Source organism: Eleutherodactylus coqui, chromosome 8 (assembly GCF_035609145.1).
Source record: "Eleutherodactylus coqui strain aEleCoq1 chromosome 8, aEleCoq1.hap1, whole genome shotgun sequence".
In the NCBI taxonomy this organism is placed as follows: Eukaryota; Metazoa; Chordata; class Amphibia; order Anura; family Eleutherodactylidae; genus Eleutherodactylus; species Eleutherodactylus coqui.
In genome coordinates this window covers 74,276,249-74,289,720 of record NC_089844.1, presented here as the reverse complement: position 1 = coordinate 74,289,720, position 13,472 = coordinate 74,276,249, and the positions used below count along the sequence as shown (strand labels likewise).

At 40.9% G+C, this 13,472-nt stretch overlaps 1 protein-coding gene across 3 annotated transcripts in view; it reads left to right on the top strand.

Moving 5' to 3' along the window:
- MAP3K20 (mitogen-activated protein kinase kinase kinase 20) overlaps nucleotides 1–13,472 on the top strand; it is a 187,291-nt gene that overhangs the window by 69,354 nt on the left and 104,465 nt on the right. For all 3 annotated transcript variants that reach the window (XM_066575837.1, XM_066575838.1, XM_066575839.1), the window contains exons 4-6: nucleotides 4,113–4,214; nucleotides 11,460–11,525; nucleotides 13,437–13,465. In XM_066575837.1, coding sequence (XP_066431934.1) covers nucleotides 4,113–4,214; nucleotides 11,460–11,525; nucleotides 13,437–13,465 — 197 coding nt within the window. The remainder of the gene's footprint in view (nucleotides 1–4,112; nucleotides 4,215–11,459; nucleotides 11,526–13,436; nucleotides 13,466–13,472) is intronic.

Genomic DNA, 13,472 nt, shown 5'->3' with positions numbered 1-13,472 from the left:
TTTTTCCATTGGACGTTAGCAAGAGAAAACAAAAATGTAATTGTTTGTCTATGGACAGTCATTGCTGTTTTTGGACTAAATTTTATGTATCTGCTCGTTTATCAAGGGCCTCCACAACTCAATAATATATGAGAACAATGTTACTATCCTCCGTTAGGGATTTCTGCTTCCCAAGTGAACGGAAATGACCTTTGGTGGATGTGTGAGTCTACACGTGTAGTAGCTCTTTCATTTAGGACTCACTATGTTTTTGTAGGTTCTGAAAATAGTGTTGTCAGCTTGAGCCCGTTTCTGAAGCCGTGATTACTCTGATAGGGTTGGACGTTTCTGGGACTGGGCCAGAATATACAGTGTATCAGATTTACAGATTGCTGGGATTAATTGCATTACTGTTATTGAAAACTTGGCAACTGGTCATGGAAGACGAGTTCTCAAATTTGAGATGTCAAAAATAAGAACAAAATAAGAATTCCTTTGTAGCAGAAAATCATCTCTAGTTTCACTGAGAAAGCCAGAATATCTCCTTCTTATATCTCTTCTTGCACATACTGGGCCCTCCTGGCCTTATGAGATTAGGCATGGACATTGTCATGTAGATAAAAGCAGGGCATAAGCATACAATAATCACTCCAGATCTCCCCATTAACCCCTTATTGACTGGCCTATTTCGTGCTTTACGCTGCGTTCAAATGAAACAATAATTGTTCAAAAAATCATTCAAACGAGAGAAAGTGAATAATTGTTCAGTCTGAAATTGAACCAACGACGAACGAAAATAGTTCGCTCTTCGTTCGTTGTTCAGTTTCTGCAGGTAAAAAAACCATCGTCGGCTCGTTCGCTTGTCGTTCAGTTTAAATAGAGTTTGTTTAGTCCCTCTCATTCACTTATACAGGGACTGAGCTATTCTCATATGAACGAGCCAACAATGAATTTGCCCGTTTACACAGGTTGCATGAGTTCGAATGAGTTAGGCTGCCTGTCCACAAGCGAGTTTAACCCTTTCCAATCCACTGTCTGACGTCTTCCTACATTCTGATTGAAGCTTGTACAGCTCCAATGTCAGAAGACGTCCGACAGGGTATTCTTACCGTCTATTGCCAGACATTCTGCTGTCGGAGCCTCTCTGGCGCACACACACTGCTTTAGCCAGCAGATGGCACCATTGTATAACAGCAAAAAGAGAAAGCCTTTTAGGAAACCCTGAATCCAAAATTGGATTGCAAAGGGTTAAATTGCGTTCCTCGCGGCGATAATCATTGCAGAGAATCATTGCATTTTAAGGACCAAGTGATATATCATCAGTATGTGATGCTTGTTTCAGCTGCATTTCCTGTCATTGGTTTTATTTTCTACTTCGCATATACGGATCAGTATGTGCCCAACAGAAAGTAATACCAGCAAATGCAAATATGGAGGTAAACATGGACAAACGTAGTGCATGCTGCATTTTAAAAGCATGACCATGAAAAACACAACTATGTGAATAGATGCACAGGGAAATTTACTAGGACTAGAATTTCCAATGCCGGGCTTCTTGAATTTGCCCCAGCGCACCTTGTGCTTAAGGGTTCAGTCACACGAGTGATTTTTTTCATGCATGTATAGGCTCGATTTTAAATCACATCTACATAGAACCAATGCTTTCCAATGGATTTTTACATGCACTTAAAATTCACACCCGCAAAAGATAGAACATATGAGTATCAATGGACCCGGTTACACGATTTTTCTACACGCGATGTGCCATTTTTTTAATTGCACCTATACATGTATGAAAAAAAAAAGTAGCTTGTGTGACTGAGCCCTAATACATGTAGGGCACATACCTCTTCATGCCTTGGCTTCTTCTTGTGTCTTCAGAGAAATGTACAACAGGTCTGACCTGGCATACATTTCTTATATAATTTATGCCAGTTTTTGGCGTAATTTATACATAAATTTGTCAGTCCAGAGTGGCCACACCCCCTCCCACTTTTAGGGAAAGTGGCGAGGCGGGCACAGAAAGAATAAAAGTCACAAATGTTTGCGTAAGTAGCTACTTGCGGTAAAGTTTGCAACTTTTTTATGCCGAAACCGACCTAAAAGATTTTAGGAATGTCCCCCATAGATTTTTATTAGCTCCATATTACGAACACAGACCAAGTGCAGAGTAAAAATACTCTTGTCTGAAAGCGGCTTTAGGGGCATTTTGGGAGCGGGATGATTCCTGCAAATTATCACTACTTTCTGGATATTACCGGAGATGCAATTAAGAAACGGTGTGTGATATTTTCTTTTAAAGAAGACATTTCAGCTCTTCTGAAATGTGTGTTCTAGTAAATATGTGTATTCCCCATCAAAAAACAATTCTGGATGATTGTTTCTTAAACCCTTCATAACGGAGCTTGTTTGCGCCTAAATGGCCAATTTTTTTCACGGTCGCATTTTTAGAGCCATAACCTTTAACATTTTCCGTTGACATAGCCGTATGAGGGCTTGTTTTTTGCAGGACAAGTTGGAATTTCAATAGTATTATTTTTGGGATGGGGTTTTTATTTTTGTTCCACTAGGGGACTTGAATATCATTACCTCTGATTATTCTTCTTTTCGGTTCTGATGAGTAACAGAAGGAGCCCCTGCCCTCTGTCAGTTTTGACCAAGGCATGAAAAGGATTAAACAGCAGGGATTGGAGGTTTATCTGTCCCCTGTTAGCGCAAGTGCCAAGCTGTCTTCCAACAGTCAAGCACCCGCTCCCATAGGCACGGGAAAACCATGCCAGGCTTGTGATGTAAAGCAGAAAAAAAAGCGCTTACATTAGAATAAGGCCCCTTAACGACCGCTGTAAAAAGATGTGTAGGTTGTCAGTAAGGGATTAAAGAGCACCTCTCATTACCTATGAGCACCATGAACTAAATTATGGTGCCTATAGGTCAGGTCCTGAGGAGTCCGGCGATGTATCTTTTAATCTTACCCAGTTCCCACACTGTCACTCATGAAAGTCAGAGCGCAAGCAGTGCAGTGGACTCATCTCTACAGGCTGTTACCATTCTCCTTGTCAAAGAGGTATGTCCTACACAGGCTAATTCTATTAGTGATGATTAGACAGTGTGAGAGTATATAGGGACACCTCCCCCAATGGTAACACCCAGTTGTCAGTTTCTTTATACTGGAATTTTCTAGGAAAATTAACAGAGAAACGGCAAGACTCCAGAGGTCTAAGAAAAGATGATCTAGAATTGTCTTGTTATAGGGAATATAGTTACCGTAAATACTCAAGTATAAGCTGAGGCACCTAAGTTTACCAAAAAAACTGGGAAAAGTTAGTGACTCGAGTATTAAGCCTAGGGTGGGTTTATACAAGGGGACTCCCCGCGGGGAGTAAAGAATCTGTGACAGCTGTGGCACAGGATCACAAAGCTCTCCCATCGATTTTAATGGGGATGCCGCTGCTGGTGGCCTCAGTGAAAGTAGTAGGATGTCAGCACCCCCGCAGTGATTTTCAATGAATGGCTGAGCGTTGTGACCAATCACAGACAGCGCTCAGCTGTCATTCAATGAATGGTTGAGCGCTCAGCCAATCAGACGCAGCTCTCTCAGCAGGCGGGGATTTTAAATCCCCGCTTCCTGAAAGAACTTCATTAGAGTGAAGGGACCCAAGCGGCCAGACGTGCCTGAGCCCCCACAGTGGCGGAGAGGTAAGTATAGATTTTTTATTTTTTACTACAACTAGGGATGATTTTTCAGGGAAGGGCTTATATTTAAAGCCATTCCCCGAAAATCACTGCAGGGGTTGTTGGCAGACCATTGCTTTCAATGGGGCCGCCGGCAGCAGCCGCTGCCCCATTGAAAGCAATGGTGCACGGGACCCTCACTCGAGTATAAGCCGAGGGGGGCTTTTTCAGCATTAAAAAATGTGCTGAGAAAGTCGGCTTATACTTGAGTATATACGGTGCTTTCTGAAACAGACACGTCAGGAGAGTCAAGAAGTTTCACGACTTACACCTTCCATTCAACATTAAGAGCAATGATGCCGAAGAAAGATGGACTAGCTGAGATCTGATCTTTTAGGAGCCCGTGTGTAAGATGACTTGTATCTTGTGTTTTCACTGAAATTGCACTCCTTTTTTTTCAGAATATGCTGCTGGTGGATCACTATATGACTACATCAATAGCAACAGAAGTGAAGACATGGACATGGAACACATCATGGCTTGGGCAACCGACGTAGCTAAAGGTAAGAGGTGAAGCAAAATGTGTTGAGAAGCCAAGACCCTGCACTTCAAATGCCTCAACATCAGCTCGATGGAGACGTACACAATTGTAGTCTGCAAATGGCATATTTGATGGCCATTTAGAGGATGTAACTAGTATACACATGGCATTTTTCAAAAACACTTCAATTGAACATTAACCCCTTAAGGACCAGGGTGTTTTGGTCCTAAAGGACCAGACTCTTTTTGTGGATTTTACCCATGTGGTGGTTTTAGTGCCCTATTTTTTTTTCAGCTACGGTTCCAGAATTATTTTTGCTGCACTTTTTTATGTAATATATGGGAATGTTTTTTAATGTCTTTACTCACTGACCTTTTTTTCAGTTTTTGTAGAGGTAAAAAACATTTTTTTTAAATTTATAGTTGTTTATTTTTTAAATTGCCACAATATGCTTAAATAAAGTACATGAATGGGTTCCTCATTTTTGTTTCGGACATTTTGAAACATAATTTGTAGTCTGGGATTACAGGGCGCATGTCGCGACGGTTTTGTTTCGTGTCTGTTGTGGGTCATTTTCTTTTCTATACATATTTTTATCTTAAATATTTTCTTATTTTTGTAACTATTTTGTTTTACCATCTATGTACCCCATGACATTATATAAGACCTCTGGGGGTCAATCACATTGCTTTTTTGTGTGTGTGTGGTTTTTTTTTTTTTTGTTATTTCACACTTTTTCATTGTAGCTGGGGCATACATTGGAGCAGCATCCATAGGAGCCCCAGAAACAGGTGAAGAGATCCCCCTATAGTGACAGTAGTCACTAACAGAGCTGATCAGGGTCTGCTAGGACAATGCAACCCCTTCAGTCATGTGATTGCCTGGTCAAATAGCGGAAGTGGCACTTCACTTTCTTCACTAAATAGTGCTCATTGAGATCTACATGGCCTGCTAGAGAAGAGGTAGAAATGGTTAAAAAACGCTTCTGCCTTCTCCTCAGGTTCCTCGGTTGTGACAACAGCTGATAACCCCGACCTGCTCCTGCTAGATTGCAGGAGCTTTAATCCTGCGCCAATTTAATGTGCTTGTACCTTAAGGAGTTAAGTCAGAATATCAAAAGATGTATGCATTTATTGACTTGATCATGTTAGTACAAGACTGTATATGAAAAGGTCAGTGTCATCATCTGAGAAAGGACTGTAATAGTGAAAGTGAATGGCCAATCTTTTATTGTCCAAAGTTAGAATCTATTGGAGAACTCCAAATCATTATTTTCTGTAGGAGACATTTGGTATAGAGTGATCACTTAATAACTATGTTTCAAGGGGTTGTACCAAGACTGACCTTTAGCATTTATCCATAGGATAGGTGATAAAAGTCTGATCAGTGGATCTCACTGCTGAGATCCCCACTAATCGTGAGAATGGCAGTCTCCTCCTCACTGCAGGCTCAGTACACCTCCCACAGTGAGATTGAATGAAGCAATGGTCAAGCATGCATGGTGCTGCTCCATTCATCTTTAATGGGACTGCTGGAGATAGTCAAGCCTTCTACTCTGCTGTTCCCCAAGCCCCATCGAAATTAATGGAGTGGTGCCACTCGTGCGACCTCCGCTTCATTCAATCTCCATGTCACTGCCAATGGTGCTGTCAGCCTGCAATGATGAGAAGAGGGTGACATGGGAACCAATTCTTGGGATTGGTAGTGGTCTCAGTGGTGAGACCCCCACCAATCAGACTTCTATCACCTATCCTATGGATAGCTAATAAAAGTCAATCTTGGTACAACACCTTTAATTCAAACGGCATCTGTACATTAACTAGGCAGAAGTTACCCCTATTTGCATGCTGTTACTCCTATTAGGTACAGCCAAGCAATTCGTGGTAGTCTGTGTGCAGTTATCACAGTTCAGCTTCGTTTAATTAAGGATCCTTTTAGACAAGCCAATTATCATTTGAACGAGCGATGACATCACCGCTAGTTCTTTCAATCTCGTGTGGCCTGTTTAGACAGGCAGATACATCATTGGCTCGTTCAAACAAGTATCGTTCAGTCTTTTACAATTGCTATATTAGTGAATGTGAATGACTAAACAAGCGCTATTTAAATCAAACAGTAAGTGAATGAACCAACGATGATTTTTATGCCTGTATAAAATGAACGATCATTCAATATTCGGTCGTTGGCTACGTTTAGACCAAATGATTATTCTTCACTTTTGCTTGTTTTAATAATTTTAGAATATAATCTGCATTCTTTCTTACACACGTATTACATGCAATGAAAAAACGCTAGCGTGAGTTTGACATGCGAAAATCAATGTATTTGAATTGTTGTGATGTACCACGTATCACATGCGTGTAATACGCAGGTCAAATACGTTCGTGTGAATGAGCCTTTATAAAGACATCATTATAACTCCAGCACATCATATTTCTAGAATATCATAATAAGGGCTTATTCAGACAACCGTATATCAGCCACGTATTCACGCCAGCTGATATACGGCGTCCCTCTCTGCAGGGGGAGGTGGCTGAAAGAGCCGGAAGGAGTGCTCTGAGCTCCCGCCCCCTCTCCGCCAACTCTCCACCTCCTCTCTGTTCCTCTGCACTATTTGCAATGAGGTAAGTTGGGATGGGGCGGAGTAAATTCCCGGCATTTAGCCCCACCCCTGTCCCGCCTCCTCTCTTTGCAAATACTGCAGAGGGGCGGAGAGGGGGTGGAGAGGAGGCAGAGAGGGGGCGGGAGCTTAGTACACTGCTTCCAGCTCTTCCAGCCCCCCCCCTGCAGAGAGGGACGTCGTATATCGGCCGGCGTGAATATCCGGACGATATACGGTCGTCGGAATAAGCCCTATGAGAAACTTGTACTGTACGTTGGTTACAAGTAGAGCAAATTAAGAATGTTTCCTGTTTCAATTTTTTCACTCAAGGTTGAGTACATTTCTACATTTTATTAGTCTATTGTTTTAGCGTAGTACTATTTTTGGTAGACTTTTGACAGTAGATAAACCACTTCTTTTTATATTGTACGCTCTCGCCAATAGTGGAGCTTATTTGATAGTGTTGCCCTTTGTCTGACTTTTCTAAAACAAACAAATGAAAGGTTTGTTCTTCCTCAATTTCCTGAAAAGAAAATGTCTGTATATAGAAAGTGTGTGTATTTGAAGTCTTTTGTTCCTTCTCCATGGAAATACTACACAATGTTCCAACGTACAGTACCGGGCCATCCATTTGTCTGGGACCAAAAGAGTCATTATGTTCTAGAAGTTCAGTATTTATTTAATCCTAGGTCCCTAAAAGTGGAGATACTAAATCATAAAATTGTTATTGGGTCTCCTTGTCAAAGTGTGTGGGAATTTAAAAATAGACACTACAATGGTCCGACAGAATCTCTGCCAAGTGAGACAGATGGGAGCCAAAGAGGCTACATCGTTGATTGATGGGGGTTCACCACCGTGCCAATTACATACACTCATTTTAAATATGTCACCAAGGGTAACTAGGTCACTCTTATGAGGTCTCAGGCCAGGTTTGCACCTCCTGATTCCCAAATGATGATGCAAACTTAAAGGGGCTGTTTAAGTTTAAAAAACAAATTAAAAACAGCTGGCCAAGCATCAAAATACCAAAAGATACTAGAATCATAGAATGGTAGCGTTGGAAGGGACCTCCTTCCTATTTTACTACCGTATATTTACCTCCCTTCTCCCCTGGGGAAAACGTGATGATCCGGGTCTCTGCCAACAGCAAAAGTCAGGTGATTGCTGCATCCAGTCACCACCTATTCTCCTAAGTGCCATGATGCCAGGAGTTCGGGGCAGTGACACTGTAGAGACTGGAATCGTTGTGGGAACCAGTAAACGCTATTTTGCAGCGGAGAAGAGAGGCGAGTATAGTATCTTTTTATTATTTTGATGTATAGCTGGCTGGTTAAACTTTTTTAAACTTTGACAACCCCTTTAGACAAGGCTCTACCTCCCATGGGTATTGAAATGTTAACAAATGTTAGGGAAGAACCAGAGGATACTGCTTTCTCTACTAGAAGGAATAGGGTAGCTTTAGCTAGAGCGTGTGAGGATAAGAACCAGCGCCGAAGTGGGCCCCAATGAAACGTACAGTAAGTTACGTGGCCCTTTACTCTATGCATGTTACTATGACAAAAATTGTCATTTTCTCATTGTTCTTCTAGTTTGACTTGAACACATACTGCACATTTTAAGTGATAACACTTTTTAAAATAGTTTTACTGTATTCGTGTTTCTAAGTCAGTTTGCCTAATTTATAGTTAGCGCTCCCATACCTTCTTGCTTTTAAGCCTGTTTTTCAGTGGTCCATCACATTTGACCTTTAAAGATTAATTATTACCCTTAGTACTATTATTTATTAGATAAGCATCTAGTTCTTTTTTTAAATACTGCTATCATCCCTGCCATTACTGTCTGTAGGTGTAGGACATTCCATAGTTTGACTACTCTAACAGTAAAGAACCCTTTCTTATGTAAATGTCTAAATTGCTTTTCCTCCATCCTTCCCTTCATCCTTTGTACAGTCCTTGGGAAGAATAAATCATGTGCCAGTTCTTTTACTGACCACACATATATATTTATATACGTCAATGAAATTACCTCTAAAGCCCAACAGCCTGATTTTTCTAGCTTCCCATTATAAGAGAGACCTTCCATCCCATTTAATAATCTAGTTGTCGCCTTTGAACCCTCCTCAGCTATCCTGTACCCTTTTTAAAATGTGCAACCCAAAACTTAATCCCGAGACGCGCTCTTATAAGGAATTTACGTAGAGAGGTAATATTGACTAAAAAGCTCTTTCAGGCAGCTGTGTTTGTATAACAACTTCACTAGTTTGATGAATGAATCTAGTAGGGGTTGTCCCGCGGCAGCAAGTGGGTCTATACACTTCTGTATGGCCATATTAATGCACTTTGTAATGTACATTGTGCATTAATTATGAGCCATACAGAAGTTATAAAAAGTTTTTCACTTACCTGCTCCGTTGCTAGCGTCCTCGTCTCCATGGTTGCCGTCTAATTTTCGCCGTCTAATGGCCAAATTAGACGCGCTTGCGCAGTCCGGGTCTTCTTATCTTCTCAATGGGGCTCCATGTAGCTCCGCCCCGTCACATGCCGATTCCAGCCAATCAGGAGGCTGGAATCGGCAATGGACCGCACAGAAGCCCTGCGGTCCACGGAGGGAGAAGATGCCGGCGGCCATCTTCACTGGGTAAGTAAGAAGTCACCGGAGCGCGGGGATTCAGGTAAGCGCTGTCCGGTGATCCTTTTTAACCCCTGCATCGGGGTTGTCTCGCGCCGAACGGGGGGGGGGTTGAAAAAAAAAACCCGTTTCGGCGCGGGACAACCCCTTTAATGGGGTTCTCCCACTTCTAACTGTTGAGGACCTATCCTCTGGATAAATCATCTATAGCAGACCAATCGGTGCCCGGCGCTTGTGACCTCTGACAATAAGCTGTTTCCCTGTGTGTACAGAGCTGTATTTCTCTGGAAGCGGACAACTACGTACATTGTGCAGTGACTCCGACTGCTTTTGTGGGCTGAGTCCCATTCACTTAAATAGGTCATAGGGAAAAAGCCATTGAATATATCTAAGATTATCTCTAGTAGTGAAGGGCAGTACATGTACACAAATCTAGAGATAACAATAACTGAACGGAACGTTGCCATATTGACAGCATAATCATTACTATTAGTCATTTTCATCATATTACTTTTTCATCCTTTGTTATTTTTATAGAAAATTAGATTTACATACGTTGTATTCAAATTTTCTTTAAAGTAAAATGTACAAACAGTATAAACATTTCAGTCAAATAAGAATAGCAGGGACCAATAATAGGAGCGTCAATAAGTCTTGAAGTTGCAAGATAAAAGATTTACTCTGATGTAGTCCATATACACTACAGAAGAAAGGTCCCTTAGACAAAGGGAAAACTATTTCTACAAGAAGTTTAGGGGAGACGAGACTGACACAAGAAGGAGCAAATTAACTAAGAGAAAAATCATGAAAACCAGCTGTATAACTTGTCCGTGCCCTTGATAATGGGAGAAAGCAGTCCGGATTACAAGTCAGGTGGGAGGAGTGAAAGAGACACTGACGGACTGGCTAATGGTCATTAGGAGAACATGGGATTGAGTTGAAGGGCTACATAACTGCACAGTAAGTGAATATTGGTACCAGAATGTTCAATTCTTTCAAAAAGTTCTTCGCAATCTGCAAGGATGGGCGCTAGCGTCTCATTAATCATTATCCAAGATAATTTAATTTTGACAAGGTCAGTACTGACCAGTGTTTCCCCCCAGGATCGAGCTATTGCTATTTCAGCAGAAAGAAATCATAGGAAACCCATCTGTGTTGAGGTATATCAAGAATCCGTCTACCTAGAAGTGCCTCCCAAAGGGATTAAACACAGGTTTAGGTCTGTGATGATGAATATCAAGGAGTACACCTGAATCCAAAAGCAACGAAATCTAGAGCATTTCTACAAAATATGTAAAAAGGTACCCAAAAGCAAAGACCCGATACTCCAGGGAACATACAAGACAATCTCTGGGGGTCAGGTACCATCACATTAGGAGTTTGTAGCCTGCTTCCATAACTGATACGTTAATCGAAAGCATAGTAGTTGAAGAGGGAATGCCATTTCAAGACTGGAAGCTCCTTGCCCAGGTCTATCTCCCATTTATGCATATAGGGACGTTGACCTGTAAGCATAATAAAGTTATATATGGATTTTGAATATATGTGTTGTATTGATGTATTTTTCTCTTTGATGCATTGCGGGAAACTGCTTTGCAACTGTGAGCATTTAGTGGTGTTTGATACAAACCAAGTGTCGCACTGTTCTGACTTTTGAATTATTCCATGAAAAAATCATTTAATCATGGCAAAACAAAAAATGAAATCTATTGGATATGTGTTGTGTAAAGTAAAGAATGAATAAAATGGACTGCCAAGACCATTAACTGTTTCCTGTTATCACACAGCAGATAAGTAGTGTCCCTTGACCTATACCAATTCTGCCAAATGGCACTTAGTAGGTAAATACATCTTTACTTCCCCAAGCAATCTTTATTATAGTATATGTGGATGTTGTATTCGAGGTGGGATATATCTAATCCTATCACAGTAGTCCTAACTAAGAAGAGGTCAGTCAATGAGCACTTGTGATTGTTCTCTGCTATGTGGAAAGCTTGTTCTGAAACAATCATGATGTTCTTTTCTCTATGTGAATAGGAATGCATTACTTACACATGGAAGCCCCAATCCGCGTAATACACAGAGATCTCAAGTCTAGAAATGGTAAAGTATCATTTACTCAGTTGTTTTCTCGTTGTGTTTTGACATTTTATACGATTGAATCAATCCAAATCCTTAGTTCACATTTGCTGTTTTTCTTGTATAACAACTAGCAAAAATATTAAAATTAGCTACTTAACAGAAACCTCTATTTTATACATTCTTAAAAGGTTCTACCAAATCACCCATAGACTATAAATGGGGCAGCAGCACTCTTGCTCAACCATAGCTTATTGTCAACCCGTCTTAACTGTGATCATATGGTGGAGTCCAGATGCCCATTCTTGTGATGTGACGATTCCAGCAGTGAGGTCCCCGTCAATCATACATTTACCACCTATCCTGTGGATAGTTAATAAATGTCTTTTGAAGGAAACACATTTGAAGCATCAAATGGTTGAATTATCTAAGCCATAATGCTACTACTTTGATATCTATAGTTCCCTATGCCAGTACTCCGCATCCAAAGTAGAGAGTATGCAAATAAACAATCTCCCTGAGATCATTGACCACATCCAAGACTAAATTTTAATGCAATGTTTAATAGCCCTTGAAATGGTCTCTTAATCTGGCCTTAAGGAGTATCTGAGTTTGCAAACAATTTTCAAAAGCAGCCCAGGTCTTCGTTGCCCACTTCTTTGCTGCTGTTTACACCCTCTTTGATCTCTAATAGTAACATAGTATGTAAGGCCGAATGAAGACAATGTCCATCTAGTTCAGCCTGTTTATCCTCCTATGTTGTTGATCCAGAGGAGGGCAAAAACCCCAAGAGGCAGTAGCCAATTAGCCCATTTGGGGGAAAATTCCTTCCCGACTCCCTGATGGCAATCAGACTAATCTCTGGATCAACCCCTAATAGTTCCTACCTGCCTGTATACCCAGATTAACAATTAATCTAAGATTTATATCCTGTAATATCCTTCCGCTCTAGAAAGACATCAAGTCCCCTTTTAAACTCTTCTATGGATTTTGCCATCACCACATCCTCAGGCAGAGAGTTCCACAGTCTCACTGCTCTTACAGTAAAGAACCCTTTACTTCAGTTTTCCATGTAGATTTTTCTATTTTGCATTTGCATTGTCGTTGGCAGTTCATTTACAGGTGGCGGAAGGGAGGTGTCCTAAGCCAGCCATTCTGCCAGTACCGTACTGGCTCCCACACTTTCTATGCTTTCTTGGATAGCCCTCCTCCAATTTTCCCCATGTCCCTGTTACTAAAACATACAAACACCTAACAACAAAGACCTTTAGACTGAACGATTATCGTTCAGAAAATTGCTCAGCTGAGCGAAACTGAACTATAATCGTTCAGTTTAAAGGCTGCCAACAATTGAATGACAAACAAGAATCATTGAGAATCGTGCAGTCTAAACAGGAGGACTGGCACGGACAAACGGCTGAGGACGTCCCCAGCTCTTTGCTCGAGCAAATGAGAACCGTGAGATTGTCAGACCGTGTAAAAGGGCCATTATTAGTGGCGGCCACAAAAAACTTGGATTTTCAGTAGTGAGATGAGCATAGGTGGTGTGAAAAGTTAGTGTCCTTTTGAAGCTCATAATATGAATCCTTCAAAAGTAGCTTTCCTCTTGTCTGAGAAACCACTAGAAATGGTCTGTTAGACCATCCTTGTTAGGAGATACAGAATCCTCTTGAAATACAAGACCTTTAAAAGTAGATTTTCTTTTGTGTATAGTTGAAGTAGAAACGTATGAAAGAAATAGAAGTGTTACATAAAGACGCTTACATTAGAATGCATTTAATAGATATTGATATGTATTTTACTACGGACATTAGGTAAAGGTCATCTTATCACCCTGTATTGGCAATGTTGTAATAACGTAGTCACCCACTTTAATAATGTCCAGATTACACCTCACCATATGTATTACTGTCTTTTTTGTTTGCTTATTTCTAGTCGTGATAACCTTTGATGGCGTACTAAAGGTAAGCT